Below are 27,541 nucleotides of genomic sequence, written 5' to 3' on the forward strand. Positions count from 1 at the left end.
AATAGTGCAATGCAAATTATATTCAATGAATTAAGAACTAGCATGGACTTTTGTAGAAGCCAGTACTATCGAAGAGGAGCATGCGGTGGAAAAGATAAATTGCACCCCAAAATGAAATTATGCCTTTGAACATCTGGCCCATCTAATAAACATCGTTAAATTATTGTTGTATTCGACTGGGATGTGTTTTATTCGTCCACTTTGTGAGAACTAAATCAATAACTATGGTGCAAACAACTTGACTATGTTTACAAGTGGAGATGTCTGCGCCTGTCCAAATCCCATATCCCCAAAACGCCATGTTTCACAATCCAAGATTCCAACGATGCAAACTAAAAACAACCACATGATCCAATCCACCCATTAGATTCCATAGCATGTCCTATATACCTTCTCAAGATGTCAACATCCGATGGCTTAATTTCCCTGTTGACTCGTAACCGAAATGTAGTCACTTCCGGCTAAGCCAGCTCCCCCGCTCATCTCGCTACTATCGGGCGTGAAAGGTCTGCCCTCAAAGCTCGATGTACTAGAACTTCCAGGTATGCTCGCGTGAGAAATTTCGTCAGCGGGTTCCGGCTTGAACTTCTTAACTCCCATCATCCACCCTACCAATCCCCGAGGCACCCATGCCCCAATAAATCCATACACGCTGCTTCCCATACCCACTCGAATGATTCCACCATTCTTTCTTTCCATGGCGTCGAAAACCGCATTGTTTAGTTCTCGGAGACTACTGCCTTTTCCGTAGCCTCCACCTTGTGATCCACAACCCATCGCTGCCCCTATGTTTGACCGATTTACGGCAGCATAATTGCGTGAATATACGTGCCGGGACGATGAATCCCAATCTGAGTTAGAAGGAGAGCGAACTCGGTATGATTGAAGTTGATTCTTAGGTCCAAAGAAAGAGAAATCAAAAGTTCCAAGCTGGAGGTTGATCACGGGGATGGAAAGAGGGGAAAGCTCGGATGTGAGAACTTGGGTAAATGTTTTGAGGAAAGATGTGGTGGAGGACTCGGGGCGTGGAATGCAGGTGAGAGAGACGGTATAATGTTGGGAGTCAAGACGAGAACGGAAGGCTTTGGAAAGTTCTTGCTATGAGTGCCCTGAAATGGTAACTCCGTGAGAAGAGGAAGGAAGTTTTGAAGGGTGAGAATGGGATTCAATAGACGAGTATTGAGGAGATCCGATAATGTCGACGCCGATAGAGTGGCGATCGGAGAAGATGGATAAGCAAGTGAAGGAATAAGAATAAGAGATCGGAATATCAAGTGATGGGTTTTACCACCTTGAAAAGGGGAATGTGGTGCTCGTAAATGCGCCGTGAATCTTTCGATTGCAGCAGAGGCGCTTGATGGCTACAATAACATTAGTTTACATAACTCGGGTGACAAATATTACAAACTCACATCAACGATATCGATCATCAAAGGTTTAATATCTTGCCTAGATTCGTTCTGTACGAGGACTTCTTCCTCTATCGTATTGCATACGACATAAACAATGAATCCTCGGCGCTCCAAATCCAAAGAGATCGACCTAGTTATTGGTTCTGACGGGGATCCTGCAATTACCACAACTTCTTGTCTTGCCCCGGTCGCTGCCCGCTTCGCTCTGCGTTTTTTGCGGTAGTTTGACTTCTTTCTAATGACATAATATGTCACTCCACCCATTACTACGATGATAGCTCCTGTGAGGAGCTTGTTCTTTGATACCCATTGTTCAATCCGGGTATATACTGATTGAGATGCCGCGACGGTCTGAGTTGACGGCGGTGGTCTGGGTCGCGCAGATGCAGGAATCCATTCTGCAGAGGCGAGAGACACTCTTATTGATTTAGCTACCTTATCAATATGTCTTTCGATATAATCTGCAACATCATTGCTATACTTCTTGATATCATTCGGTACGGAGGACAACTGTCAGAACATGCTATCAGCAGCTATGACCTTGAATAAAACAGGATACTTACAGTGTCAAAGAAAACTTGATCATCTGCAGACATTTTGAACAGCTTTTTGATGAAATTTACTCTCAAGTGACTTGGTGATATTTAATCTAGAAACTTGCTTGAAGTGTGGGGAAGGAAAGCTCGGCCGACATCATTTATCTTCAGCCTTGTGAGCCTTATCTTATCGACAAGCAAAATCTAGCGACCCATTTAAATTTCCATAATCGAAATGCGGGACAAGTATATGTGAATATGTTGGCGCGTCAGCCTTGTGTTTGCCTGCTTGATTACAATTTCGATACGACAGGATACCTTCCATTACCAATAAAGTCTTCCTTCTAGTAGTTTCTAGGGCCGTTCATTTAGGTTTATACAACGACAAAACTTTCCTCCTCCATCTTAGAGAAATCATAAACGGATCTATGCATATTCTTCCATAACCAACGGAATACTTGACCCCCTCATCATTGTTTTGCTAGCTGGTTCCTAAAAATGTCTACTAATACTGAACGCGATGCACTCATATCGTCATACTCTCACTTAAAAGGAATGAAACGGGAAGCTGAAGCACTCCATTCTCTCAAGAAAATTGCGTCGTTAGTCAAACCTATTATGAGAGCACGTCTTTGGCGTGTAGGTACTTTAACAGAATTCTACCCAGACCAGCAAAATCTACTAGGTATGCTGATCTACTCGCACGATTTGTAGCGGTAAAAGAACTCACTTTGGGAAACAGGTCTTAACGTAAATAGAGGGCAGAAAATATGTCTACGGTTGAGATATCCTGGAGATCAAAATCAATTTCTGCCGATAGAACAGGTGGTTGATACAATGCTTCATGAATTATGCCATAACGAGATCGGACCTCACAATCAAGAATTTCATGCTTTATGGGATCAACTACGGAAGGAACATGAAGGTCTGATAGACAAAGGATATACTGGAGAAGGTTTCCTGTCAGAAGGAAAGAGTTTGGGTGGACGCAGAGTACCACGACACGAAGCAAGACGTCTAGCCCGCATAGCTGCAGAGAAACGACAGAATTCTTTAAAGGGATCGGACCAGAAGCTGGGAGGTCGACCAGTGCCATATGGTACCGATATTCGGAAGGTTATCGTAGATGCGATCGAGCGCCGAAACAAAGTCCTCAAAGGTTGTGGAGAGAGCAGGATGAACCCTATCGAGATCAAAGATTTGGCCGATGAAGCTACGCACAATGGATTCAACACTGTAGCAGAAGAAGATTTAGCTAACGAGGCAGCAATTGCTCAAGCTATGTGGGAGCTTGTTCAAGAAGATCAGAAGAAGGAGTATGGAGACCTTTATGTTCCTCCTTCTGTCCAAAACCCTGCGGGAACTAGCGGCGGTAATGTTGAGGGGAGGGCATTGGATGAAAATTTCAAGTCTTCGTCTGAACAACCTTCAGCTGGACGACCCGCAACTTCGGCTTTGACCTCGGCCGGCTTGGGAACATCTCGGCAGCCTTTGGGCCATGTCAGTCGTCTAGTGCTCGAGAATTCAATCAAGTCAAAATCGCCCCCAAAGCCAAAGGATCCTCAAAACGAACCAGCACAAGTACCAGTATACACTGCACCTACCTTGACGGGATGGACATGTACTATATGTACACTTCACAACCCGATCGATTTTTTGTGCTGCGATGCCTGCACTACCGAAAGGCCAGAAAGCATCACGAAGCAGATTGATCGAAATTCTCAGAGGAAAGCCGCAGCCAGACCTCTTCCACCCCAACCACAAATGTGGACTTGTCGATGGTGCAGCACCAAAATGGAAAATCAATGGTGGACTTGCTCTACTTGTGGAAAAATGAAAGAAAGTTCATGAGATAATGAAACTGTTCGATGAAGGCGTCAACGAGAAACAGGGCTATGATAATACTGGAGTATATGAAATTTTGGGCGGGAACGGGAATCTGGGCGGGACATAAATCTGTGGAGTTCTTTCATGGCCATATGGCTAGAGCAGCACGGTTAAAACTTACGGAATGAATTACTCACAATCGAGGTTCCCCATCAACCGATTAATGTGGTCGTCCTCCAAGTGGATATTTGATTACAAATCTTGTGGTTCGAGTTGTCACACAAAATCCGAATCTTCACTATAAAAATTCGGCTTTTACAATTCCCCTTTTCGTGACTCGCGTAAAGCTACCGCCGTGATCGGAGGCGATGATGTCAATTACAGTGATCAACCCTGCGACGATTATTATGCTTTAGCACATTTAAAAGAACAACGCCAAATTGAATTCCTTTAAATCTAATCAATAAACGAAACCAAGCTCAATACAATATGACGACCGCCGCCAAGCTTCGAGCTCTTTTAGCTAATGAGAATGAAGTTGTTGTTTGCCCAGGCGTATACGATGGCTTCACAGCGCGTCTTGCACTGAATACAGGATTCAAAACATTATACATGGTATTTCTCGACCAATTAAACGTTACTCTCAGTTCAGTCCTCAAAATAGTAATTGACGATGTGAAAAATAGACAGGTGCCGGGACAACTATGTCTTGCCTTGGTATTGCAGATTTAGGGGTCGCCACCATGAATGATATGCGAGATAATGCATCCATGATCGCCAACATCGATCCTTCCATCCCATTGATCGCAGATGCAGACACCGGCTATGGAGGTCAGTAAATAAACAATTTCTTCCTTGTTTGATCAAGCGATGCGAGTATCTACAAAGACTATCATATAATATTAACAATTGCTAGGTCCCCTTATGGTATCTCGTACCGTCGCTTCATACATTTCTGCAGGCGTAGCTGCCATGCACATTGAAGACCAAGTCGTCAATAAACGTTGCGGTCACCTCCGCAATAAAGAACTCGTTCCACTCCCAGAATTCGTCTCGAGAATTCGGGCAGCAGATCTCAAACGCAAGGAGTTGGGAAGAGATATTGTGATTATTGCGCGAACTGACGCATTAGCTGATCATGGTTATGATGAAGCTGTTTTGCGCTTGCATGCGGCAGTGGATGCGGGTGCAGATGTGGTGTTCTTGGAGGGTGTCAGAAATGTAGAGGATGCGAAGAGAGTATGTCAGGAATTTGGAAAGAAGAAGATACCATGTTTATACAATTGTGTACCTGGTGGTGTGAGTCCAGTGTTAAGTGTCAAGGAAGCCAAGCAATGTGGATATAGATTGGTTATCACGCCTACATTAGCACTAGGAGCCGTTTTTGAGAGTGTAGGAAAGGCATATAAAGAATTGTTGGAGGATGGGAACACGAAGGGTGATGGAGTGGCAGTGAGAGATCTCTTTGATAGTTGTGGGTTGAAAGAGGCTACTGAGTTTGATATCAAAGCTGGAGGAAAACTATATCAAAATGGTATCTAAGACTGGTAATCTTGGTTTAGAATCTTGGGATAGAAGGGAATGTATATTAGACTGGGAATGGGGTTGGATTAGACACTGATATCGGAGTTCCACATATGGATGTCGTACCGGTAGCGCGGGAGTACGGCAATTTTCAAATGATCATTTATTTCGGAATATCGTATTTCCTCATCTGTATGCCCGGTGCTTCTACTGTACCTCGACAATATGTTAGATCGCCACTGCTCTCAAATCTCGGTCGTCATTGAGTCCAGGGTGAGCTGCTTAAGAATGTTTAAAGATTCTTAGAAAATTGTCTCCATGAAAGTATCTACTACACAGGGAAACCTTAACTGAAGATTACTGAGAGGTATTCGATAAATACAACGCAGCATTGTCTCAAATCTTAAAGGCTTCAAGCAAGAGGGTGACAATAATTTATCGGGGAGTCTCTCAAGTGTTCGAAACTTTCTATCAGCAAAACATGTGTATCGATATTCCATCAGAGAATGGCCCCCTTTAAAGATACATGAAAAGACACAAATAGAACCACATACGGAAGACAAGCAAAATCATGAAATTTATTGAAAGAGCTCATTAAGAATTGAAGAAGTGTTGAATATATTAATTATGAACTTTAGCTATTTGAATGATAAGTCGGACTTCGATCCTTTTGACTTTTGAATCTCGAAGAAATTTTACCGAGAACATGGAAATAAAATATTATAATTAGGATCCCCTTATACAAAGCTGTCTTACAGTATATTGTAAAAGAGTAGAAGGTGACAAGGTCGTAGAGAAAGCCTTCGTATATACCGTAGAAATGTCACTGTGAATGTAGCGCCTCCGATGGAAGAAAGGGATAGGAGGCTCTAAATAGCACTCACGTAACACGTAAGAGGGATAATAGGAAGGTAGGAACAGAATGCCTTTTCTAAACTACACCAAAAAAGTCTATGAATACTAGCTACAATATGAGACACGTGACTAGCACGTGTTTTCCATGCACAACATATGAAACAAATTTTACCGATTGCTGGAAGTTCTGAGTAAATTTGATGGCTTCGTTATCTTTATCTGTGTGAACAATCCCCTTTCCCAAACCCGTTACCTATCATTACGATAATTTTATTTTTTTCGAAGATTTGAAATATTACCTATGCTACATTAACACAGAGCGATTGCTCATCCTATCGCAGATACTACTCCACACATCACTTAAATCTCAAGAATAGGAAATAGATTGAATTTACGGACTCATTGAGTCCACGTAGAGCATGTACCTATCTAAAACATTTCTCAGGTAAGCTGCGACAACTCCTCTCTCACGGCTCGAATATCCATTCGTGCCGTTGGTAGTAGCTCTAGCATCCCGGTGACTATCCACAGGACATGCTCCTGGGAGTATGCGCTTTTCCAGCAAAGTCGCCGTAGAGTCTCCATAAACTCTTCGGATTCCGTCGAGATTCTGCAGGAGCAGTTTGGATCATCGTTGTTAAAGCTTCCCCATAATTCCCATGACCCTCGGGATCCTTCACTAAGAATTACCAACAAGAACGCAAAGCAACAACCCATCTGCCAGACATCTGCCTTAAGACTACTGTCTGTGTGGTTGACTTGTTCGGGCGCAAGATAATGATACGTGCTCTTGGAATAGTTCGTGGTTCCACCTTGCCTGAAGACTTTGCTCTCACCGAAATCTGCAATTATCGGCCGGATCCCTCTAGTACTATCATCATAAAGCAGGATGTTATCTGGCTTTATATCCTTATGCTTTATCGAATGTTCATGGAGGTAATCAAGACCGTCTGCCAGCCCTTTCAACACCATCAGTATCTTTGTTCCTTTCATTATTGAACTCGATGCGAACCATGGACACGATTTTCGTCTCTGATTGTCCGTCTCATGGATAAACATTTCCAGCGTATATGGCGCCCAGGGCTGAGTAACCAGGTAAAAGGTATGTGGATCGTCGTGTACTTGGTAGGCGTCCATCAAGGTGAGCAGGTTTGGATGGTTGCATCTATCCAGTAGTCCCAACTCCTTCAATATCATACTCCGCTGCTTTGAGGAGTATACCTTTTTAAACATCTTTACAGCGAAGACAGTATTGTTTGTTGTATTCACTGCTTTGTAGACGATGCCAAAACTTCCCTCGGCCTGAGGGATATCAAGGTCGGCTTCATATGGCACCTTCTCCGCTTCTGTAAATGTGTGAACATAGATCCGGTCATGGTGAGCATTACAGATCTTTACAATCTTCTCCATGTTGTTCCTTTAGATTCATTAGCATTTGCATGTTAAGGCTTTTGAAGGTAACTAACATAGAGTCGTGATAAGAATCTCGAAACCTTTGATATGCATCTTCTACCTCGTGATCTTGTGCAGTCCGAACTTTTCTTAGTTTCATAAGTTGTTCCTTGGCATCGCTGATCATGTTTGGAAGGAAGAGGCTTTCGGTCAGCTCCCCCACTCGTGCCATCTTCGTTTTCATGAATGACGTTTCTTCTTGAAGAGATCCGGTTCGAAATTGGTCGGCCACGGGTGCTCGATTCCCGTTCATGTGTGAGTATGACCCTTGATCAAGAATGGCGATTGAGTCAAGTAGTGACATAACATGCGCCATTTCGCTTCTACATTCCTGCGACAATTCTTCTAGATCAAGCACTAGATCTTGTGCCGAATTCCTTGTCTTAGCCCGGCCGGGGCAATGTTTGAGTGAAGAGCGACCCTCATGTTCCAGAGCGGTGGCCGTTAAGTACTGTTGATATTTCTGATTCAGCAGCTTACATAAACGTGCTAAATCTCGGACTGAGATACGCAGTATAGGATCTTCATATTTTGAGGTTCGAAAAAGAAGTCTTCGGCAGATTGAATCGAGGTCCTTGAACACAGAAGAGTTTGATAACGACATTGAAATACTTTGAGACAGCGAACTTCGAAGATGAGTTAAAGGGATGGATTGATTTTGCGCACCATTAAAAAAAAAAGGAAAAGGAATGTATTTATACAGATATTTGAATACTCTTTGCGTTTTCCATTCCTTGTTGAAGGTATATTGCCGCCTGTTTCGTCTATCAGCAAATTACTAGTAAATGTACACCCATTCAAGAGGAATACAATAGAGGAAGTCATAAAACCGGCAAGCCAAATTTTCCCCTGTTTCATATTCACGATTTTCATGCATATCATGCAGTCACTTATACTCCAATGATTACGCGATTTACTTAAATCAATGGCATCCCCAATGACAGCAAAAACATACTGATCATACTTATCACTATACCCTGACTGCTTCTAGAACGCAATAGAAACAAGATGCTAGCACGATCTCGGAATCCTGATTGGAAACAGTATTGGCGCTGAGATTCGAGCTCGTACCTGCAAGGTTCACAACTGAGTGTTTACCACACGTGTGCACGCGTCTGCTAACTTCGGTACACCCGTACCTGCAAGGTTCACAACTGAGTGTTTACCACGCGCGTGCACGTTTCTGCTAATTTCGGCACACCCGTACCAAACTTCGGACCAAAGTTCCGTTCCGACGGAAGCTTGGGTTGTTAACCTTTTGTCTCTCCGGGGAGAGGATAGCTCAAAGGCAACCAGGTCGCAAAATGTAATGATCAAGGGCCCATGCAACAAAACAACTCCAAATTGGGCACTACACGATTATTAGCTCAGTCAATCTGTCTGATTGCGGGTCAGTAAACAGTGAGCATCCAACGTCGATAGTGAATCTCATCCACCCATCTCAAAAATAGGGAGGTGAGCCGCCGATCCAAGTTGTATGATCTTTCAATCATGCAACTCTTTGTGTCCATCGCGCAGTCTAGTCAATTGATGACCACGTACAGGTATCAAGTCGCGATCCATAAATGCGCAAGAATCTCAAATAGGAATTTCCAGTGCAAGTAATTCATCAAAAAGTGCGCACTTTGAAGCTTTTGAAATAAACCGTTCAAAACAAAGAAGGTGTGCCACCTCCATTTCAATGTCGTGTAAACATCTCAAGCCGCTAAAATTTACATTTGCCCCATATAACCCATCACAATCCTTGGAAAGTCTCGGCTATCCACGCTCCACCCCTTCATCACATGAGACATCACAGCACTTCTCAAAATTCCGTATCAAATCAACCAATCAAAACTTCGAGCTAGTGGTAGAATACAACATCTTATAATCTTTGAATCTATTGATTTATCTATATTCATTGACGTAAGTTGTGTTGACTTCCCATCTAATACTGATGCACTGTCAATATACAGATACTAGGTAGTGTTTTCAATCTTTCAGTAGATTTGAATTGACTGGGCGTGTGGCTTCCCTCTTTTCCCGGGGTATGATCATCTTCCTAGTAGATTCATTTCCTCCAAAAAGCAATTCTTACTAGCCCGCAAACTTATTGCTGACGTTCATCGGAAACTTTTCTCCAGCCACTTTTATCACATAATAATTACCATAGCTTAGCTCTTTAATCAGTCTGTTCATAAATGGAAGCCTCAATATGATAAGCTTCGGGAGTACGTCCGAGAATAGGTGATAAAGTTTGTTTTGGGGAAGTATGACGTGGATGCGTGTGCCTTGGGTTCATGGTGATTGTAGGACGCGCATGTGCATGCATGTGATGATATCCATTGTCGTGGGACGGTGGGATAGTGGGGTGTACGAATTAAAAGGAATCACTCGTAGTTATCACTTCATATTTGTACAAGTAGAAGACAAAAGGAAACAACATAATCTGGTAAGGTCGAGGTGGAGATGAGTGGGGGCCAGATTGAGGTACAGATTCGATTTTGCATTGCATATGTTATGTTATGTTCGGGAAATCTGCGAGGATGGGTAGAGCGGTGGAATATGCAGTGCGACTGGTGTCTAGATTCCAGTAGATGATAATGTTACACGACAGATATAAAGTTTTCAAGGTGTTGATCTGATCCCACCCCATTTGATATTGCGCAGGCTATCTATCGTATAGCAACAAAAAAAAAGAAAAATATCGCATACTATGCTACAGCGCGGGAAAGAAACGTAGTGATATCAATCTATATAATCTCGGCACGCGTGGAAGAGAACCCTCAGATCAACATATACCTGACCAGATCTGTCAAGTCAAATAATGTAAAGAAACTCCAAACTGCAGTACTCCTGTCAGCGCCATGGCATCTACGAACCATTTATATCCCTCGTATCCTTATCGTCCAGCCTTTTGCAGTCATTAACACGTCGCAATCGCCAATCGCCCATCGCCCATCGCCAGCCATAACATGTAAAACAATCGCAGATGGAACAGCGAATAAAAGAGAACTCCATGACCCATTACCGTAATCCCCTTTTATATAGTCCCAAAAAATCAAATAAATAGAAGAATAACGAATCAAAACGAAACAAAGCACTTTTTCCCAATCCCCCATTCCTTGTCGTAATAGTACGTATAGAATTCTCTTAAGGCTATGGAACTCTCAAGCGGATATTTCCGGGTTTCTTCCACCATCTTCCATAGCTCTCGTGGGCTTTCCGAATCGACGACTTTTCAATAATGAATAGTCGAGCGAGTAGGATTCGATGCGTGTCGAGTACTTAGAAATGGCACCTAAACCTTCCAAGACTGGCTTTGATGGAGTGAAAGGGATGGGGCAAGAATTTTCGGATGTGAGTGCAGTAGTGGTTGTGTTGAAAATGGTGGCATAACTTGAGATAATCGCAGTTGGCCCTGTCTTGGAAAGAGGAGGAGGAGGAGGCTATTGTTTGCAATCCTCGAGTACTGATTGCGAGCTGATTGCAGATATGATGGAGTAATCATCATCGCTTTCCTAATTAAACAAGAGCCAATTAGCGTTGGGAACAGCAAGCCAATCTTCTGAGATATACGAACGTGGAGTAAGTAAATTCCAATTGGAGAGATAAGAATGAAGCGTGTGCGAACTAAGAACAAACTGTTAGTAGTGAACAGAAAAAGAAAGTTCAGATGATATACACACGTGACATTTATCTGATGATGATGAAGCAAATTGACAATTTCCTCCTCGGACTTTTTGTCCATGATAAAGAGTTCTGTAATCCAATATCTATGTAAGTCGAGAAGTTGTTCAACAGTGAACTCGATAGTTTGAGTCTCCATGTTAGCTCTGTAAGAAATTGTTGGTTGTTGACTTGATTGATAGTAGTTATGAAGTTTTAGTGTCAAAAGCTATGAGGGTCGGGGGATGCGATGGATATAGTGCTTCGGGTGGCAAGTCCATATTAATATGCAAAGAGCCCTTGAACACCGGATAGACGAGAAGCGGAGATGGTAACTTCCCGGTAAGACACAGGCAAGGCAAGCCTACAAGGCAAAACAGTCTCTTGCTTAATGCCACATCAAGGAATAAGCGATGAATAACAGGGCGGAACATGTTAAATCCTGGTCAAATAGCAGAATCGAGAAAAATGATTACCCGCTTAGGCACCCACCAATCAATATGAACACCGGTTGACGAAACTGGTGTGGCTTGCATATACGTGGAGTTAGGTTGAGGGGGGAAGAATAGTTCGGATGATGTTACGAGAAATAGCATGGCCGGCCCTGAAGACTATCCAAAACCTTGCAGATAGATACATATACCATATCCATGGTGTCGGGTACCTTGAAGACCCAAGTAGTGGATCAGTTCGCGGCAGATGGCGTATTTGGTTGGAATCATAGATTCCAGATCAAATTGAAATCAAGTGGTCGTTTGAAGGCATTTTGGGGCGTAGGGGTAGCGTTCACAGAAGCGGTGAAGAGGCTTAATTGAAAGAGATACAATTGATTTTGGGAAGTCTGTATTTACCTTTTTGCTCGTCCGGTAGATCTTCTAACTTCCCCGCTTGTAGCGGCAGAGAAGATTGGAAGCCGGGCAGGGGTAGCACTTCAAGGTATAAGTACAAGAAAATGATGGAGTGAGATGGGTTTGTCTTTAATATATCGTTCGGATATTTCTTTATGTGGCTGAGTTGAGAGATATATCTAGGTTTCGAAGAATATGAACTAGGAATATGTTGAGCTTTAACGGCCTTGGCTATCAGCCACAAAACACAAAAAGGGGCGAGCAGCGGGAAACTCATCATTGAGAAATGACAAGCATTTAAGCCAGGGTTGATAATACTTAATCGCAAATGAGAGAAACCGTTTGTCGTTAAACTTTTCTTTAAGCTTTCGAATCGGCTATTCCGCTTAAAGTTTGAGTTTGGGCGTTTTGACCACTCAATCGAAATTTGCGAGATGGTTCAGGTCACAAGTGGTGAGTGAGGCAAATGGTTCACTACCGGGTCTTTCGGGTTAATTTCCGATAATGAGCCCCAGTCCTGTTACAGGTAGAGAGACCTTATGGTTACTGTGGTAGCTGTCTCTGTTTCTGTTCCCGGCCTGCTGTAAGACTCCTCCCATGTCTTAGAACTTGGAACGGATCAGCTCTTTGTCAGCTAACGTCGTATGCACTAAGCATCCTAATAAAGAAGTAAATCCGAAAATTGAGCATGTAGGGTTTAGTTGATATCAAATCACATCGATGCCGGTAGTCAAGCGTTCAGCTCTAACCCCACAACCCACCAATCAATAGCCTGTTGTAATCTTTTAGTCTACTGCAATTCTTCTTTTGGATATCGCAGGTCCAGGTTCAACAGCATTAGGACGAGCGATATCTGTCACGAAAGGAGAATAAATCGGTTGATCTTTAAGAACCTCATCACCTTATGAAGGTCTGTGCCAGTCATGCCAAGCATTGAGCCTATTGAAACGGTTATCAAAGCGCTTCAGCATGTAATAATGGATGTCATAATACAAATAAAACTGCTGTGCGGAGTTGCTAAATCTCATACTTTTTCGGATCGGTTATGAAATTCGTGTGGCATCCGATGCAACACTAATAATTGACCCGAATTACAATTCGAGTATGGATCAGCAGATTCAATCGCCTCTAACGGCCACCTGCATTTGAAGGCATTGAACGCATGCAGCTACGGGTGAATGCATTGCTGAGTAGACGTTTGAGAAGCTGACCATGTGGAAAACACATGTCAGCAAGGGCTGGAAATTTCCAATGACTGCAAATAAATACACATTTGAGTTTGTGAAACTTACCCGACTATATCGTACCACTTTTAAATGTCTAAGATAAAGTCGCAACATTCCGGCTTCCCCGAGCATACTTTTGTCTAACTTTTGAATATACACGCCCTATGCGCCAGCAATCAAGGGTAAGTCTCGCTTAGTGGTCTCCCATGTCAATGTCAAATATACTAAGACAAGTGCTGTTTGTGTTGTAGATCATCATCATCAGACGGGAAATCAGACCAGCTATCATCTGAAACAAGAACTCAGTATGTGAGGATATGCCCTACTCTTCCCGTGTGATCCTTTGCTATTTCGGGAATGATATAGCGAGTCTGATTGTGATCGGCCTCGGTAGATACCTTTAAGTCAAGGTACCTTAGATACCTCTGAGGTATGTGCACGCCTCGACCACTCTGATTCATCTCATTACGAGTATCCGGAGTTCCGAGTAATCTAGCAAGGTTGACATTGACCAAAGGTAGGGGCTATCGGTTTGTGCCTTTGTTTTTCAGAATGGATTGCTAGGTAGGTAGGGCACATGCGATATGGTAAGGTTACATCTTGGCTGCCTGCTCGCCCTGTAAACTTTGAATCGACAAGGTGAATCATCGAAGAATACGAAAGGTAGTAGATCTGTTCATAAGTCTCCAAAGCCCTGCCCTGGGCTCTGCTCTCTTGTTCGGGTATTCTCGACCATTCGATTTTCTACAGGTATACCTTGTTGATTTTGATTGGATTACATTTAATATTATTCGTCAAAGTGTAATATATGGGGTACATGTATCTAAAAAGGGCATTGTTCGTAAGGTAAAGGTTGAGAAGAGTTGGTCGACAAGATTATAGGATTTTTCCATGATCCTTCCATAATCCTTACCACCAAATCCCTTCAACCTTTTTGCTTCACGCCAATCATATAATTTATATCACTACCGCATCGGACAACCTGCAGCGGGAGGGGCCTGCCGATATTGTTATTCCTAATGTTTCTAACCTAAATAAGAAAGAAGGTATACCCGATCATAGCTTTTTACTTTGGGGAATGCCTCTTCCCAGTTTCTAGGTTTGTCACTTTTATTTTAGTAATTGAAGAAGCAGGGTACATTGGACTAGGAATTTCGATGCAAAGCGTCTAGGATATAGGGGTTGGATGACGTCGACAAGTCTCGCAATACGCATATTTCCGTTCGTAGATACCTCCTTCAGCCCCTTATATCGGAGATTCCCTTTCGAGAATTTATCCGACATCGAACAATCACAAATATGTATATATATCAAGCGGTCAGAGAGGAAGAGGTGCATTGCCTATCGTTGATCGAATAAGAAGTCACATGCCTTACTCTTTACATTCAGGTCACATTCAAGGCACAGTGACATCCAAATGCGTTGCCCCCTCCGCCTCATCCCTGGCTATCACGCGATCACCATCAATATGCAGGAAAAAGATGTGTTGTCGAAAAGAACTCGGGATATTCAATTTGCACTGGTGCTTTTTCATCTTCGCGCTCGTTGTGCGGAACGTTATTGAGCCATTAGGGCGTCAATCTCGCCCACCATTACATTGCATTAGCTTGCTGTAAGGAAGGTAATGATATCGTGCTGTGGTACCACTGTATCATCCAACCGGAATTAAAGCCATTTGATATAATCATTAACCTCAAGCACCGCAGAGCATATTACTGAGGTAGCAATTGTCAAGGAACATAAATCCATCACTTCACATCACGGTACCTGGATGTCGGCAGTGAACCAATGATATGACCGTTTCCCGAATATGACCCACGGTTTCGCGAACTTTATGCACGTACTGGGTAGTCGGGTCGGATCTACCTACTAGGAAATTATCTTCGCTGCAAACGCGAAAGATGTCAAACATATCCGACTTACATCACAGGCAAGAAGCCTATTGTTGAAGTTTCTCTTATTCAAACCAGGAATTCACCAGTCAGATTCTTATCTACACCTAGGTCTAGGATTAGAGTCACCACAGGGAAAAGATCCACATCTATGCCTCTTTGGTGCAGATTCTTTGCGTGCTCGATGATGTGTGGATGCCCAGATGCTTGCGCATGACAAGAACCGATATATTCCAGTCTTCAGCGCTTCCTCTTCCGCGTTTTTGATATTTGCAAAAATCGATTCAAGCATCCTTGCGTACCATAATCGAGATCGAAGCACCCAGCTATCTGTCGCACAACATAAGTATCCGCATTCCGGTCGCTGGGGAACCTGACATCTCATCTCACACAATTGGGCCAACATCAACGAAATATACAAATCGATTCTCTTACATAAGATATTGGGCTCTTCGCTGATCATATGCTAGCCTTATCTCAGTTATGGCTCCAGTTTACATTCGCAGCCTAATATCTTGCATTCCACCGGGACTCCCAGAATGTTTCCGGTGTAGCACTAAGAAACGCACCAGAAATTGTTTCCTAGTCTGACTGTGTTCGCGGGCCACTTCGTGAACAGAAATAAGCATGTGCTCCCATGGACGACAGTGATTGAGTGGTTCTAGTGCAATTATTGGTGTCGCGAAGTATTATCAGAATCATAGGAAAGATACTTACAAGTTAGATTTTCACTTCCTCTCTACCTCCCAATCAATTTACTCCCAGTCATCATGCAGCCAGGCTTCTCATGGGCCAAATCGAGCTTTCACAGACTACCCAGTTCTGAATGTGGGAGTGAATTTATGGAACCCTATCGTAGTACTTCCTAGCAGCTACCTCTGCCACTACCCAGGTATCGGGCTTTTCCGCTGACAGGGCTTTCTGAATATTGGAAGCCATCATCACGCAACAAATATACCAGTTCGTTCAGCAATTATTGACTCGAATTTCGCATCGGGCTCTTGAATCCTAGGAACATTAAGTGGCTATAATATGTCGACCAATTTAGGTTGGCAGCGGTAACGAAATGATCAGTCGACGCAACTTCTTAAGATATTGTCGAGTATCATATGTCGACTCTCGAGAATCAACCAGGTGCGAAGTCCCAGATACGATAATTTTCATTGGAGAATTTATGGAGCATAGCACACGTTCATATAAATTTGATTCTACCATGCGACTGCCCGACCAGAAAGTTTTGATAGCTATGAAAGCCAACCACCACAATGGAAAGTCCCATGCCCAGGACCTAGGTGGCTGCAAACCTAAAATCGACCAATGGCACGAGAAAGAGTGTCCCGGGGATGCCTACGTGGACTTGCATACGCCTTGAATGATTTTGACTCCTGCTCTCAAACTGATCAAAAAACGTGGGCATCATAATCTTCGTTCTCAATAATTGGACCAAGGCTCCTGCCTTTGATTCCTCGAAAAGAGCTGACGAGTTCTACTTGATTCGAATGCCATGCATGTCTTCTTCCGTTTCTTCGGGGACCAACTTTCTGAGCATTCACAGGTTCAATAATCAAGGACTTTTAGAGCAATGTGGAGAGATCAATTCTCAAGAACCATTCTGCCCCGCCTCACCCAAATCGGAATTTCATGTAGCACGCGCTACCCGCTGTCCGCCCTTTCAGCTTAAATCTAGATTGGAACATTGCTCGGCCAGTCCACCAATGTACCGTGCCGTTCTGTGATTTGATGATGATGATGAAGGTAACTCCACGCCAAACAAAAGACATAAATTCCAAGCGAGTGGGACAGTAGTGAATTTTAATGGATACATTCGTCACTCAACGACCACATACTTGAGCATGGTTTAATCTGCATGACTGAAAGTCATGATTGTATACCATAGCCGACGCAACGCGGGGACCTCGACTCGTTTTGGCGATCGCTGGGAACTTTTGCTTCAGCAAGGGTTTCGTAACCACCATCTGGTAAATTTCGGGTAATTGCGGGGGTCTTTGATGAGGAATTATGGGTTCGAACAGGATTTGTTCACTTGATAGGTGCACACCAAGTGCACATTGATATCGCCGCTAAGCTACGCCACGCATGGGGACGGGAGTGATGATTGTATCGGTTATTTGAACGATATGTCTACTTCCATGAATTTTATAATATCATACTCGCGATACGAAGGTTTTGCAATTTGGCAAATAAAGCGAAGTCGTATGGCCAAACTCTCACGTTGACGAGTCCGGCTGGTAGCTACACGACCCATTCCGAGATTCACATTTTCTTACATTCCCACCCAGACACCGAGGAATAAGCACCGTCTGGTCATCATAAATTGCACCTAGTGACATCCTTCCACCATATGCAATCATTAAACCCCTTTCAGCTCATAAGAACGTCCTTCTTACTAACCCTCAAGTTCCATGTTCTAGAACTCAAAAATTAGTAGAGCAGTTGACCAAGGGCTTCTTTCCTCTAACATCACACCATTGCACAGTACGAGGTCTTGGTTGCATATCAGTTATTCCGAAGCATGAACTATATCAAGTCTTCACCAACACCATTTCTCCCATCCCCCAGAGATTTCCATCACTAAAGCTGTTCCGACTTCGAGTAAACACTCTATTAACTTCTTCAGATAAACTATCGCATTGCGCGAATCCAGCCTACCACACTTGAGCCACAGTACAAATCACCACTTCAACCCCGACGAAGCCAATTCATGGAAGAAAGGACATAGTATAATCTACATGAAAAATGATATACTCGCTGTGTAAACGTGAATCAAGAAAACATGCCTCCTACCTCCTGCCTCCTACCAAACGGCCGATTACCTAGCTGAAAGAAGTACAATATCGCAATGAAAATACGAACTTAAAATACTTATGGTGTAAGAGCAATCACTATCCACAACAGAACTATCTATTATACTCTCCCTTCCTGTTGCCCTTAAAATGCCTTAAAACTTGAGTGTCAAAAGTGCCAACCGTTCGAGAAGCATTTGTCTGTCAAAAATTGGAATATCTCCGGGGAATGTTTGATTGAGAGAATGGCATTGTGCCAGTTTCTCGATGAAAGATGTCTCCTTAATGTCAGTTTTCCCCAGTGTCTCGATTGTATGTTGCGAGAGTTACCGTATCACATAATCAGTAAAGGAAAGAATAAGTAGAGGACCAGGACTAAGCTTGCATTAACTCCACCTCCAGACCAACTATGTCATTGTAGAGATTTTTATGCTAAGCTCTAACTAGCAGCCAAACGCCTATTATACAGTATCATATGGAAATCGTTACAATTCTTCATCAACATCCATGTCCTGTGGTGCGTGGCCATTTGCTCCGTTCTTTTCCTTTGGTGCAGAGGCCTCCTTATCAATCATCTGTCTCGAAACCGAGACAATGTTATCTTCGATAAGCTTTTGGCCAACATCTTCCAAGTGCTTCTTTGGATCAACCTTTCCAACATATCTAGTCTTCAATTGATCTTTTGTCATCTCAGTCTCTTCCTTGACACGCTTCTCATAGCCTTCGGCAAGTCCAACTAGCTTTTGTAATCGCTCGGTATTGCGAGTTCCCTCGACTCTGAAATCATCCATCTGCAGACCTTCGGTCCATACATGCTTGTGTAAATTCAGTAACATACTCTCTTCTAAGGCATTCTTGCGATAGTCGATTCCTATGCTGTAGTAATGCCTATTGAGACCGTGAATGAGCGCTTGGATAGAAGGTTTGTTGAGATGTCCCAAATTGGATGTACTCTGTCGAGGTTCTTGGCCGAGCATAAGTGATTGTGGGTTGATGAGACGGAAAGCATCAATAACGACCTTTCCCTTCACGGATTGAATAGGGTCGACAACAACGGCAACAGCTCGAGGTGTCAATTGCTCGAATGATTGCTGAGTGTTGATATCGACAGATGAGAGCCAGCAGCCAAAACCGGGATGCGAATGGTACCAGCCAACAACGGTTTCCGGTCTGCGAGATATGATGTTAGAGCCTTCCGGATTTTAGAGAAGGGAAAGGTATACGAACCGTCCTGTCTGTCTCAACATATCCATCATTTTTGTTTGGAACACTGGGTCTACTGCCTCAACACTGACACCTGTACCGCTTTGGGGCATAGCGAATACATCCACAACTCGAACTGTGAAGTCGTCCACGAACTCTCCCAACATTAAACCCATAACTTCCATGGGTACACCAGCTCTGCCATGTCGCAACATCTTGAGTAGTGCCAACGAAGAGATATATACAGTTTCGGAGTTATCGATCAAACCTGGGTTGTCCTAAGAATTATGTTAGTTTACTTTCATATTATTCCTCGAGATAATCAAGCTCGCCGTGCTGGATTTTGGAAATAGTATAGCTTACACCTCCACCTGGACTTCCGCCTGCCATAGGCCCGCCACTGGCCAATAACTGATTTAGTCTATCCATTGTGATTTGATCAATCTATGAGTAAATGAAAGAAGGGTATCTCGAGAAAATTGGATGAAGAGGTTGAAAACGAAAAGTGTCAAGGTATTAAATGGTGTTGTGAAGCTCCAACTTAAGGCAGCTTAGAAACGCGCATGAAGTTCGTAAGGGTAAGGCCATTATGTAATCAACAACACATGACCGTTCAGCCTTGCGATATAGCCTCGACAGTGGCACTCATCCAATTAGCGATAGGAGTGTTTTTTAGTACATTCGGTCATCATTGCTTGACCCCTGCTATAAGCTCTCTCTCACCTTTTTATCTCCCACGGATACCTTTCCCATTTATTCTTTCTGCCTCGTCTCAAATAGCCCTCCAACAACCACAACTCTGTATGTAAATCTAACCCAACATCTTATTCAATTCAACAACAATTATCAACTATCCGATTGATCCCACACTTCGAGTTACTTCATAGTGGTTACAATTACAAACTCATCCAATATGTCGAATTCCTTCGCGCCTTTAGATCCGGTGTCGAATGGGCCAAGCACCAAAAAGAGGGTCGCATACTTTTACGATTCAGATGTCGGAAACTATGCTTATGTTGCGGGACATCCTATGAAGCCTCATAGAATACGTTTGGCGCATAGTCTGATTATGAATTATGGAGTCTACCAGAAAATGGAGATTTATGTGAGTTGTGATCGAGAACGCCCTTCTTCAAGATTGCTATGCATCACTTACCCCATTTGCGAATGCAAATTTGAGGGCGAGTATCAGATGATTCAAGCAGACTTCATTTAAGTAATGTACTAACGGTGCTTGACAGCGAGCAAAACCAGCAACCCGGCACGAAATGACCCAATTCCATACCGATGAATATATCGACTTTCTTCAGAGAGTTACTCCAGACAACATGGATTCTTTCGCTAAGGAACAAGGGAAATATAACGTCGGCGATGATTGCCCTGTCTTCGATGGACTGTTCGAGTTCTGTGGAATCAGCGCTGGTGGTAGTATGGAGGGTGCAGCTCGTCTAAATCGTTCAAAGTGCGACATTGCTATCAATTGGGCCGGAGGGCTGCATCACGCAAAGAAAAGTGAAGCAAGTGGCTTCTGCTATGTCAATGGTAGGAATTCTCTTCTCCGTATTCATGATCTCGTGCTGATTTAGTTCCAGATATCGTTCTCGGCATAATCGAGCTCTTGCGCTTCAAGAAGCGAGTTCTCTATATTGATATCGATGTTCATCACGGTGACGGTGTCGAGGAAGCCTTCTATACGACAGATAGAGTGATGACAGTTTCATTCCACAAATATGGTGAATATTTCCCTGGGACTGGTGAACTACGAGATATTGGAGTTGGACAAGGCAAGAACTACGCAGTCAATTTCCCACTTCGTGACGGCATCGACGATGTCACCTATAAATCCATCTTTGAACCTGTAATCCAGAGTGTTATGGATTACTATCAACCAGAAGCGATTGTTCTTCAGTGTGGCGGAGACAGTCTTTCAGGCGATCGCTTGGGATGTTTCAATTTGAGCATGAGAGGCCACGCGAATTGTGTTCAATTTGTCAAAAGTTTTAACAAGCCCACTTTGGTGCTGGGAGGAGGTGGATATACTATGCGTAATGTCGCGCGAACTTGGGCATTTGAGACCGGTGTTCTAGTTGGCAAGGAAATGGACCCTGTACTTCCTTACAACGAGTACTACGAGGTATGGTTCCTGCTGGATCTTTTTGAAAATATTCAAGGATTGACACACATATTTAGTACTACGGCCCTGATTACGAACTTGATGTACGAGCTTCTAACATGGAGAACGCTAATTCCAAAGATTATCTCGAAAAGATCAAAATCCAAGTCATCGAGAATCTGAAGAGAACTGCTCATGCCCCATCTGTACAAATGCAAGATGTACCTCGTACTACCTTGACTGGAGCAACAGACGAAGACGATGATATTATGGCTGATGCCGATGAAGACGAAAACATGGATGTTCGTCATACCGAGCACCGAAACGATAAGCATGTGGCCCGGGATGATGAGTTCGATGAAGGCGATGAAGAAGAAGCGAATCTTGCAAATGGCGCATTTGCTCAGAATGGACAAGTAAAACAGCGCAACCACACTTACTCCGATGTTGATATGGACAGTGGTGTTCCCACTCCCGAAATTGAAGTCCACGACGAGATTGAAGATGCACCAACAGCTGTCACAGAAGCGAACGCAAAAGTTAATGCAGAGCTCATGGAGCAGAAAACTCAAGATGCAGCAGCTACCGAAACCCTTGAAGCAGGCCCATCGAATGCCCCATCTCGCTCAAACTCACCTAAGCCAATTGTTGATGACGAAGGTGATATTGATATGGCAGAACCACTCGAAGCCACGACCGTAGCATCGGTTCAAGAAAAAGCCGAAAAATCACCTATGCCCCCAACAGCCTCAGCGAAAGACCCCCCCAAGACTAGTATTGCCACGGATATAGAAGCTGCCGCTAGCAGCGAGCAAATCGTGCCCGAAACAGCCATTCCTGAAGCAGATCCTGTTATACTAAAGCAAGAAAGCGACACTGAACGACAAGATGCCAATGTGACAGCAGAAGCAAGTAAGGAGACTACCGAGCAGGCTAAGTCATGAGCAATTCCAGGGACATTGATATTGTTCCAATCACGTCTGCTTTCTAAATTATGGGGTTATTGGATTTCAAACGGCTTCAGAATTTAACATTTTGTTCTCTGCTCTTCTGGGCAAAAAAGTCTCTACATTGGGATACACACAATCTAAGGCGAACGGCAGTCTGATGAATTAATATATACAACAACGGGCGCGTATGGAAACTTGCGTTGTATGATGTCCTTCAGAGCGGTACTAATCTTGACGAACTTTGAGTCCGACAATCGGTCTTGAACCTTCGCATAATTTCCTTTTGTAATTCTTCAGTTATATGTAGTAGGGATGGTAAACTGAGCAGGGCGTACATGGCGAACAAGATCAGGAATTTCACAAGGGCGTGGAATTCTCGCAGACTATGATACTTTATGGAGATGGGATCCTTTCAGCTCAAGCTGTCTCTGTTTCCCCGGGCCCAACTGCCTCTACATGGAGAGTATACCAATACTTTGGTGTTATTAGGATTAAAGGGGATTTCAATATATTTGACTGTAATTAAAGAAGCTATGAATTATTCATCGACTGCCAATGAAATTGTGAAGGAAAGCAATATTTTGGGGGTTTTGGTGTGAACAATTTGTATTTAGTCGTGAATACGAGAAAGTTGCCAAATGTGGACCATTAGAATAATAAATATTTACTCTTTAAGAATAATAAGTTTTCCAAATTATGCTGGTGTTGAGTCTTGACCTCACGAGGTAGAGGAAGAAATTCTGTGCCATTCACAATGTAAAGTGGATCCATACTTTTTTTTTCGCTTATTTCAGATTAGGGTTTCCACTACCAAATGGGTTTTTTGCAATTCAACCTCGAAATAATACCGACCGACGACAACCTCTAATTCGACAAATTACATTTTCGACCCTTTCAGTATACCGAAAGCAATACCGTCGAGATGGCAAAGATTTCGTGAGTTTGCCTTTTTCACAATCATTACGGTCTGGTGGAGTCAATTTGTGGAGGGAATGCGCCAGAACTTCGATGAGGGGGAAACGTCTGAAGAATAAGAAATTGGGAGAATTGAAGCTTGGTTTTAAGGATGGCATTGAATTATTGAGGCCATGCGGCAGGAGAATGAAATTTAAAAGGATTGAAAACTAATGTGATGGTGTTAATAGACGTGGAGCCCCTGGTGGCAAGCTTAAGATGACTCTCGGTCTCCCAGTGTGAGTTTTCACTCTAATTTTCACGCCCCGCAATCTGCGATATCGAACAATTCGACCACGATATATTTCCTGATTATGCGAACCTACCCTTTTTCGAATTCGCAATACAATAAAGCGCAAATACTGACTAGAAAAATAGCGGAGCCGTCATGAACTGCTGCGACAACTCCGGTGCCCGTAACTTGTACATCATTTCCGTCAAGGGTATCGGTGCCCGTCTCAACCGTCTTCCAGCCGGTGGTGTCGGTGATATGGTTATGGCAACTGTCAAGAAGGGAAAGCCTGAATTAAGAAAAAAGGTTATGCCAGCTGTCATCGTTAGACAGTCAAAGCCATGGAAGAGAACCGATGGTGTTTTCTTGTATTTTGAGGACAACGCCGGTGTTGTGAGTAGAGAATTTTCCTATACATTTATTTGGGCAGGAGTGCGGACGGAACACCCAAGTTGAGGCGATTAACATCGATCGATAAACACGACTTGATGTATTGAATCTGGAGGATAGATTACGAAATCCGAGTGATGTGGATGAAATAATTGCTGACGACATTTCCTACAGATTGTCAACCCCAAGGGAGAAATGAAGGGATCCGCCATCACTGGACCAGTCGGAAAGGAAGCTGCTGAGTTATGGCCAGTAAGTCACCCCATTCTGTATCTTGTTATGTGAATTCAAGCGACTAACCAAGTATCAGCGTATTGCCTCCAACTCTGGTGTCGTCATGTAAAGAGGGCTGTTCTTTTTTCGGGGTTCACAATGTCAAATGGATGGAAGTCATGGATGAATGGAAGGGCGTTGCATCATTGCGTTAGGCCTACTTCACTTACATACACTAAGACTTGCCGGTCGATTATGAAAAATTGATTCAGCTTCCTACCAATGCTGCGAGATTTTGGACGAATTTGTGATGTGCTTATGATTGTGGTCGGATTGGAAGAAAAGTTTGGTTGACACTCGATCGATACGCGGATAGAGTTGGATGGACCGCAGGATGAAGCTCGAGAGGGGATATTATGGGGAATGAGCAAGTGCCATATTGGCTCAAGAAGCCTAGACGGAATACCGACACCAATGCAGTTTCCAGAATCCAAGATTTACCCTTCCACGGCTCCACTAAATTGCTCCAACGGATTATTGCAGTCTGCAAAACAGCTTGATTGAAAACATGTTGGCTGACCGCAAATCCCTACATTGAAATTACCTCATCAAAGGAACACCTAGTCACAGAACGAATATGATAGCTATCAGTCAGGCTCTAGATCATTCGGGTACAGTATGTATTGCTGTGGTATATTGTTAAACCTGCTGCCAGTTTATATCTATCCCAAAACCTGTACCCCATGCCGTGCCCATCGCTCAATGCAGTTCTTCCTACCCAAGTAGCGCCCAATCAAAATATGGGATATGCAAATGATGATACAGAAGTACAGGAATAATCCACAACTTATTTGTTATGGAGACACATACATTCAGTTCCTATGCCCATGCCCCTACCAACGCCATTAAACAACTCCCGCCCAGAACTGCCACAAAAGCTTCCCATCTTCTTCTTCCCTTGAGAATGCCATAACTCTTGTCGCTCAAGAAGTCCTCGGCTAATAATTGTACCAATCCCGCAAATAACAATAATCCACTGCTAATAGCATTCATGAAACCCACCATCAAGAGTCCAGCCGCTGAATGCGGATCATACAAATTATGTACAATGAGGCCAATAGCCTGACCAATGGGCGTCGTAGTTCCGTATGCGAGAACCATGAGCCAGGGACGAGGAGAAGAGGAGGGGAAATTTATAGCGGCGATGCGAGATCCAAGGGCGAGTCCTTCAAAGGATTGGTGGAAGGCGATTGCGACTAGGAATACGATGAATGGAGGGCCAGTGGCTACGGAGATGGCCATGCCGATGAAGATGGAGTGGAAGAGGATGCCTGCTTCGAGGAGGAGACATTGCAGTATTTGCCGTTTCTGGGAATCTTCTGCCGAGACTGGGGAAGAAGAGCTGGTCTCTGGGTCGTGTGGGGAATGTGTAGGAGCTTTTGTGAGGGGGTCATCTAGCTCATCGAGTTCGAGGTCAAGATCAGAATCGTCGTCTGAGATATTGTCGTCTTGATATTTCTTGCGCTCGGAGCTCTCAGTAGGTCCAGTTTGGGGTGTTGAAACAGGGAGGGGCGAGACTCCTGCCACGAGTCCTTCGGATTCTCCCATGTCTTCCAAGGCTATATCTTGCGGCCGACGATTCAGACCAATCTTTCCTAATCTGCCATTCGCTTGCTTTCCCTTTTTCTTAGCACTTCCGTTTCCTTGTGCTCCTTCATTCTCCCCTCCGGGCACAGCGTCCCAATTTCCTCCATGTGAATGTGAATGGCCTGCCCCTCTAGTCGTTAAAAACATCTCTAGTCCTACAACTACTAGTGCACTAAACATTGCAATAAGTCCTGCTAGAGGATGATATCCATCGCTGAAAAAATAGGGTAGACATGGATCCGTTAAGGACATGAAAGCTGTTGGTAATAAATGCACGAATGCTGTAGCTATAAGAACTCCGGTTCCAAAATGTTGAGAGAGAAATATGAAACGATTCGGGCCTTCAGATTTCGAGGAACGGCGAGATATCAGGGGAAATCCACATGCTGTGCGGGAAGTTGTTAGATGGCACAAAGTGGGAAAGGGTAAAATGTGGCATACCGATTGTACTCAGTATAAGTATTAGCACAAGCGCATATACATGTGCTGACGTATTATAACTGCCTTTAACTCCCGAACCACACACGGGTTTCTCTGGAACTCCAGGTTCATCTTGTTGTTGTCGTCGTGCTAATTCGGCCAAGAGATGAGATGTAGACCAGGACGAAACTAGGGATATTTGTTAGGTCGTCGCATATCAGGAAAATAGAAAAAGGAATTTACCATCGCGATTGACGACCATCTTGAGGGTTTCAATGTTATAATTGTAATATATATCGCAAAATCATTGTGTGTGTGGGAAAAATAGAGGAGAGGTTGTCTTTTAGAATAATACGAGTACTTTTTGGTTTGGCGGAGTGAATGATGTTCCGAACGCTAGGGAGCGTTTCATCGTTTTGTCTGGGCAAGGGTAAGGGATGCGTACTTAGCTTCCTTCATCAAAAAACGTTTTTGCTTGCGACGGCAATCATCAATTCGAGTGGATTGATATACTTAATCGCAATGAATTTCTGTTGCATTTGTGTTGTAATGTTCATGGTTGGTTTTTGGCCATATGATTACAATTGCAATGCCTTCCTAAAAACATGAGGCCATTCCATGAAGCAACCAAGGAAAGAACTGCATTGAGATGGAATCCATATGGAAAGCATGCATCATATGATGTCTACCTACGCCATTTTGTGCATCTGCCTTGAGTGCATCTTAAGCTCTCAGTACGAGCAAGTAGGAGTTGCTCCTGTAATTCGAACCAGGTGCGAAAAGCTACTTGGGCGTTGTTGTGGCAGGAATGCTTGAAAGCTTCATTACTGAAGAACCTCATACTTCTCAACCTGGAATGAATCTTAGCAGATCCTTAACTTCGGGCACATATCAATCTGATGCCATGTTTGAAATGCTTCGTGTGAAGACGATGCCAGGCGTACTGAAGACTGGACGCAAGAACCGTCAGAACTGTTGCCCAATAAATGTCTCTCATCCCGACTCCGCTTTCTCACCTTTGAAATAAAACGAATATATCATATCGTAGGCTCTTCCCTATTTGGATTTGAGACTAGTGCTCAATCCAATGGATACTCACTACAGGTTTAGAGACTTGATTTACTTACACCCCCGCCGTCGCCCTTCTTCCCACCAAATTCTTTTCCTTTCCTACAACCTTCTCTTCCTTGAGAGTATTGATCCTCATCAACAACAGTAATTACTTATCACATACTTTCTGGACTCAATTCTTTCTTCTCAAGCTGGCGCAGCTACTCTAAAGGATAGATAGATTCCGGAAAATCGCAATCTACCGCTTCGTAGTATGCTCTGAAGTAAAGCAACTGAAGAGTTCGATTTATCCTTGAATCGCTCGCCATATTCCTGAGATCAGCG

The 27,541-nt window shown here is 43.5% G+C and overlaps 10 protein-coding genes across 10 annotated transcripts; 4 read left to right on the top strand and 6 right to left on the bottom strand.

The window, feature by feature from the left end:
* Positions 1 to 417: 417 nt before the first annotated feature.
* On the bottom strand, positions 418 to 2,008 carry Bfra_012229 (putative duf1776-domain-containing protein; the record flags this gene model as incomplete). The annotated part of the gene is made up of 4 exons (XM_037342547.1): positions 418 to 980; positions 1,019 to 1,361; positions 1,413 to 1,922; positions 1,976 to 2,008. 4 exons carry the CDS (start codon positions 2,006 to 2,008, stop codon positions 418 to 420), a joined length of 1,449 nt encoding a protein of 482 aa, XP_037187531.1.
* A 438-nt stretch (positions 2,009 to 2,446) lies between these two features.
* Bfra_012230 (putative zinc metallopeptidase protein) lies at positions 2,447 to 4,229 on the top strand (the record flags this gene model as incomplete). Its single annotated transcript, XM_037342548.1, has 3 exons — positions 2,447 to 2,633; positions 2,691 to 3,791; positions 4,123 to 4,229. 3 exons carry the CDS (start codon positions 2,447 to 2,449, stop codon positions 4,227 to 4,229), a joined length of 1,395 nt encoding a protein of 464 aa, XP_037187532.1.
* Positions 4,230 to 4,264: 35 nt separating this feature from the next.
* Bfra_012231 (putative oxaloacetate hydrolase class protein) lies at positions 4,265 to 5,317 on the top strand (the record flags this gene model as incomplete). Its single annotated transcript, XM_037342549.1, has 3 exons — positions 4,265 to 4,390; positions 4,462 to 4,606; positions 4,692 to 5,317. The coding sequence occupies 3 exons, from the start codon at positions 4,265 to 4,267 to the stop codon at positions 5,315 to 5,317; spliced, it is 897 nt and encodes a 298-aa protein (XP_037187533.1).
* Positions 5,318 to 6,595: 1,278 nt separating this feature from the next.
* Bfra_012232 (putative serine threonine-protein kinase chk2 protein) lies at positions 6,596 to 8,210 on the bottom strand (the record flags this gene model as incomplete). Its single annotated transcript, XM_037342550.1, has 2 exons — positions 6,596 to 7,571; positions 7,621 to 8,210. The coding sequence occupies 2 exons, from the start codon at positions 8,208 to 8,210 to the stop codon at positions 6,596 to 6,598; spliced, it is 1,566 nt and encodes a 521-aa protein (XP_037187534.1).
* Positions 8,211 to 10,755: 2,545 nt separating this feature from the next.
* Positions 10,756 to 11,414, bottom strand: Bfra_012233 (uncharacterized protein; the record flags this gene model as incomplete). Its single annotated transcript, XM_037342551.1, has 3 exons — positions 10,756 to 11,034; positions 11,169 to 11,218; positions 11,273 to 11,414. 3 exons carry the CDS (start codon positions 11,412 to 11,414, stop codon positions 10,756 to 10,758), a joined length of 471 nt encoding a protein of 156 aa, XP_037187535.1.
* Positions 11,415 to 13,004: 1,590 nt separating this feature from the next.
* On the bottom strand, positions 13,005 to 13,460 carry Bfra_012234 (uncharacterized protein; the record flags this gene model as incomplete). Its single annotated transcript, XM_037342552.1, has 3 exons — positions 13,005 to 13,103; positions 13,133 to 13,270; positions 13,395 to 13,460. The coding sequence occupies 3 exons, from the start codon at positions 13,458 to 13,460 to the stop codon at positions 13,005 to 13,007; spliced, it is 303 nt and encodes a 100-aa protein (XP_037187536.1).
* Positions 13,461 to 18,509: 5,049 nt separating this feature from the next.
* On the bottom strand, positions 18,510 to 19,656 carry Bfra_012235 (putative 26s proteasome regulatory subunit protein; the record flags this gene model as incomplete). Its single annotated transcript, XM_037342553.1, has 3 exons — positions 18,510 to 19,194; positions 19,252 to 19,505; positions 19,591 to 19,656. The coding sequence occupies 3 exons, from the start codon at positions 19,654 to 19,656 to the stop codon at positions 18,510 to 18,512; spliced, it is 1,005 nt and encodes a 334-aa protein (XP_037187537.1).
* A 484-nt stretch (positions 19,657 to 20,140) lies between these two features.
* Positions 20,141 to 22,284, top strand: Bfra_012236 (putative histone deacetylase rpd3 protein; the record flags this gene model as incomplete). Its single annotated transcript, XM_037342554.1, has 4 exons — positions 20,141 to 20,332; positions 20,469 to 20,769; positions 20,820 to 21,361; positions 21,418 to 22,284. The coding sequence occupies 4 exons, from the start codon at positions 20,141 to 20,143 to the stop codon at positions 22,282 to 22,284; spliced, it is 1,902 nt and encodes a 633-aa protein (XP_037187538.1).
* An 828-nt stretch (positions 22,285 to 23,112) lies between these two features.
* Bfra_012237 (putative 60s ribosomal protein l23 protein) lies at positions 23,113 to 24,553 on the top strand. Its single transcript, XM_037342555.1, has 5 exons — positions 23,113 to 23,226; positions 23,436 to 23,483; positions 23,623 to 23,869; positions 24,041 to 24,118; positions 24,177 to 24,553. The coding sequence occupies exons 1-5, from the start codon at positions 23,213 to 23,215 to the stop codon at positions 24,207 to 24,209; spliced, it is 420 nt and encodes a 139-aa protein (XP_037187539.1). The 5' UTR covers positions 23,113 to 23,212; the 3' UTR covers positions 24,210 to 24,553.
* Positions 24,554 to 24,958: 405 nt separating this feature from the next.
* Positions 24,959 to 26,408, bottom strand: Bfra_012238 (putative zinc-regulated transporter 1 protein; the record flags this gene model as incomplete). Its single annotated transcript, XM_037342556.1, has 3 exons — positions 24,959 to 26,112; positions 26,168 to 26,335; positions 26,390 to 26,408. 3 exons carry the CDS (start codon positions 26,406 to 26,408, stop codon positions 24,959 to 24,961), a joined length of 1,341 nt encoding a protein of 446 aa, XP_037187540.1.
* Positions 26,409 to 27,541: the final 1,133 nt, after the last annotated feature.

Source organism: Botrytis fragariae, assembly GCF_013461495.1.
Source record: "Botrytis fragariae strain BVB16 chromosome Unknown tig00000270, whole genome shotgun sequence".
Lineage (NCBI taxonomy): Eukaryota > Fungi > Ascomycota > Leotiomycetes > Helotiales > Sclerotiniaceae > Botrytis > Botrytis fragariae.

Bases quoted from the DNA above. Each gene is read 5' to 3' on its own strand.
- Bfra_012237 (XM_037342555.1), top strand. The intron at 23,870-24,040 runs GTGAGTAGAGAA...CATTTCCTACAG, and splicing joins TTGAGGACAACGCCGGTGTT to ATTGTCAACCCCAAGGGAGA. The intron at 24,119-24,176 runs GTAAGTCACCCC...ACCAAGTATCAG, and splicing joins AAGCTGCTGAGTTATGGCCA to CGTATTGCCTCCAACTCTGG.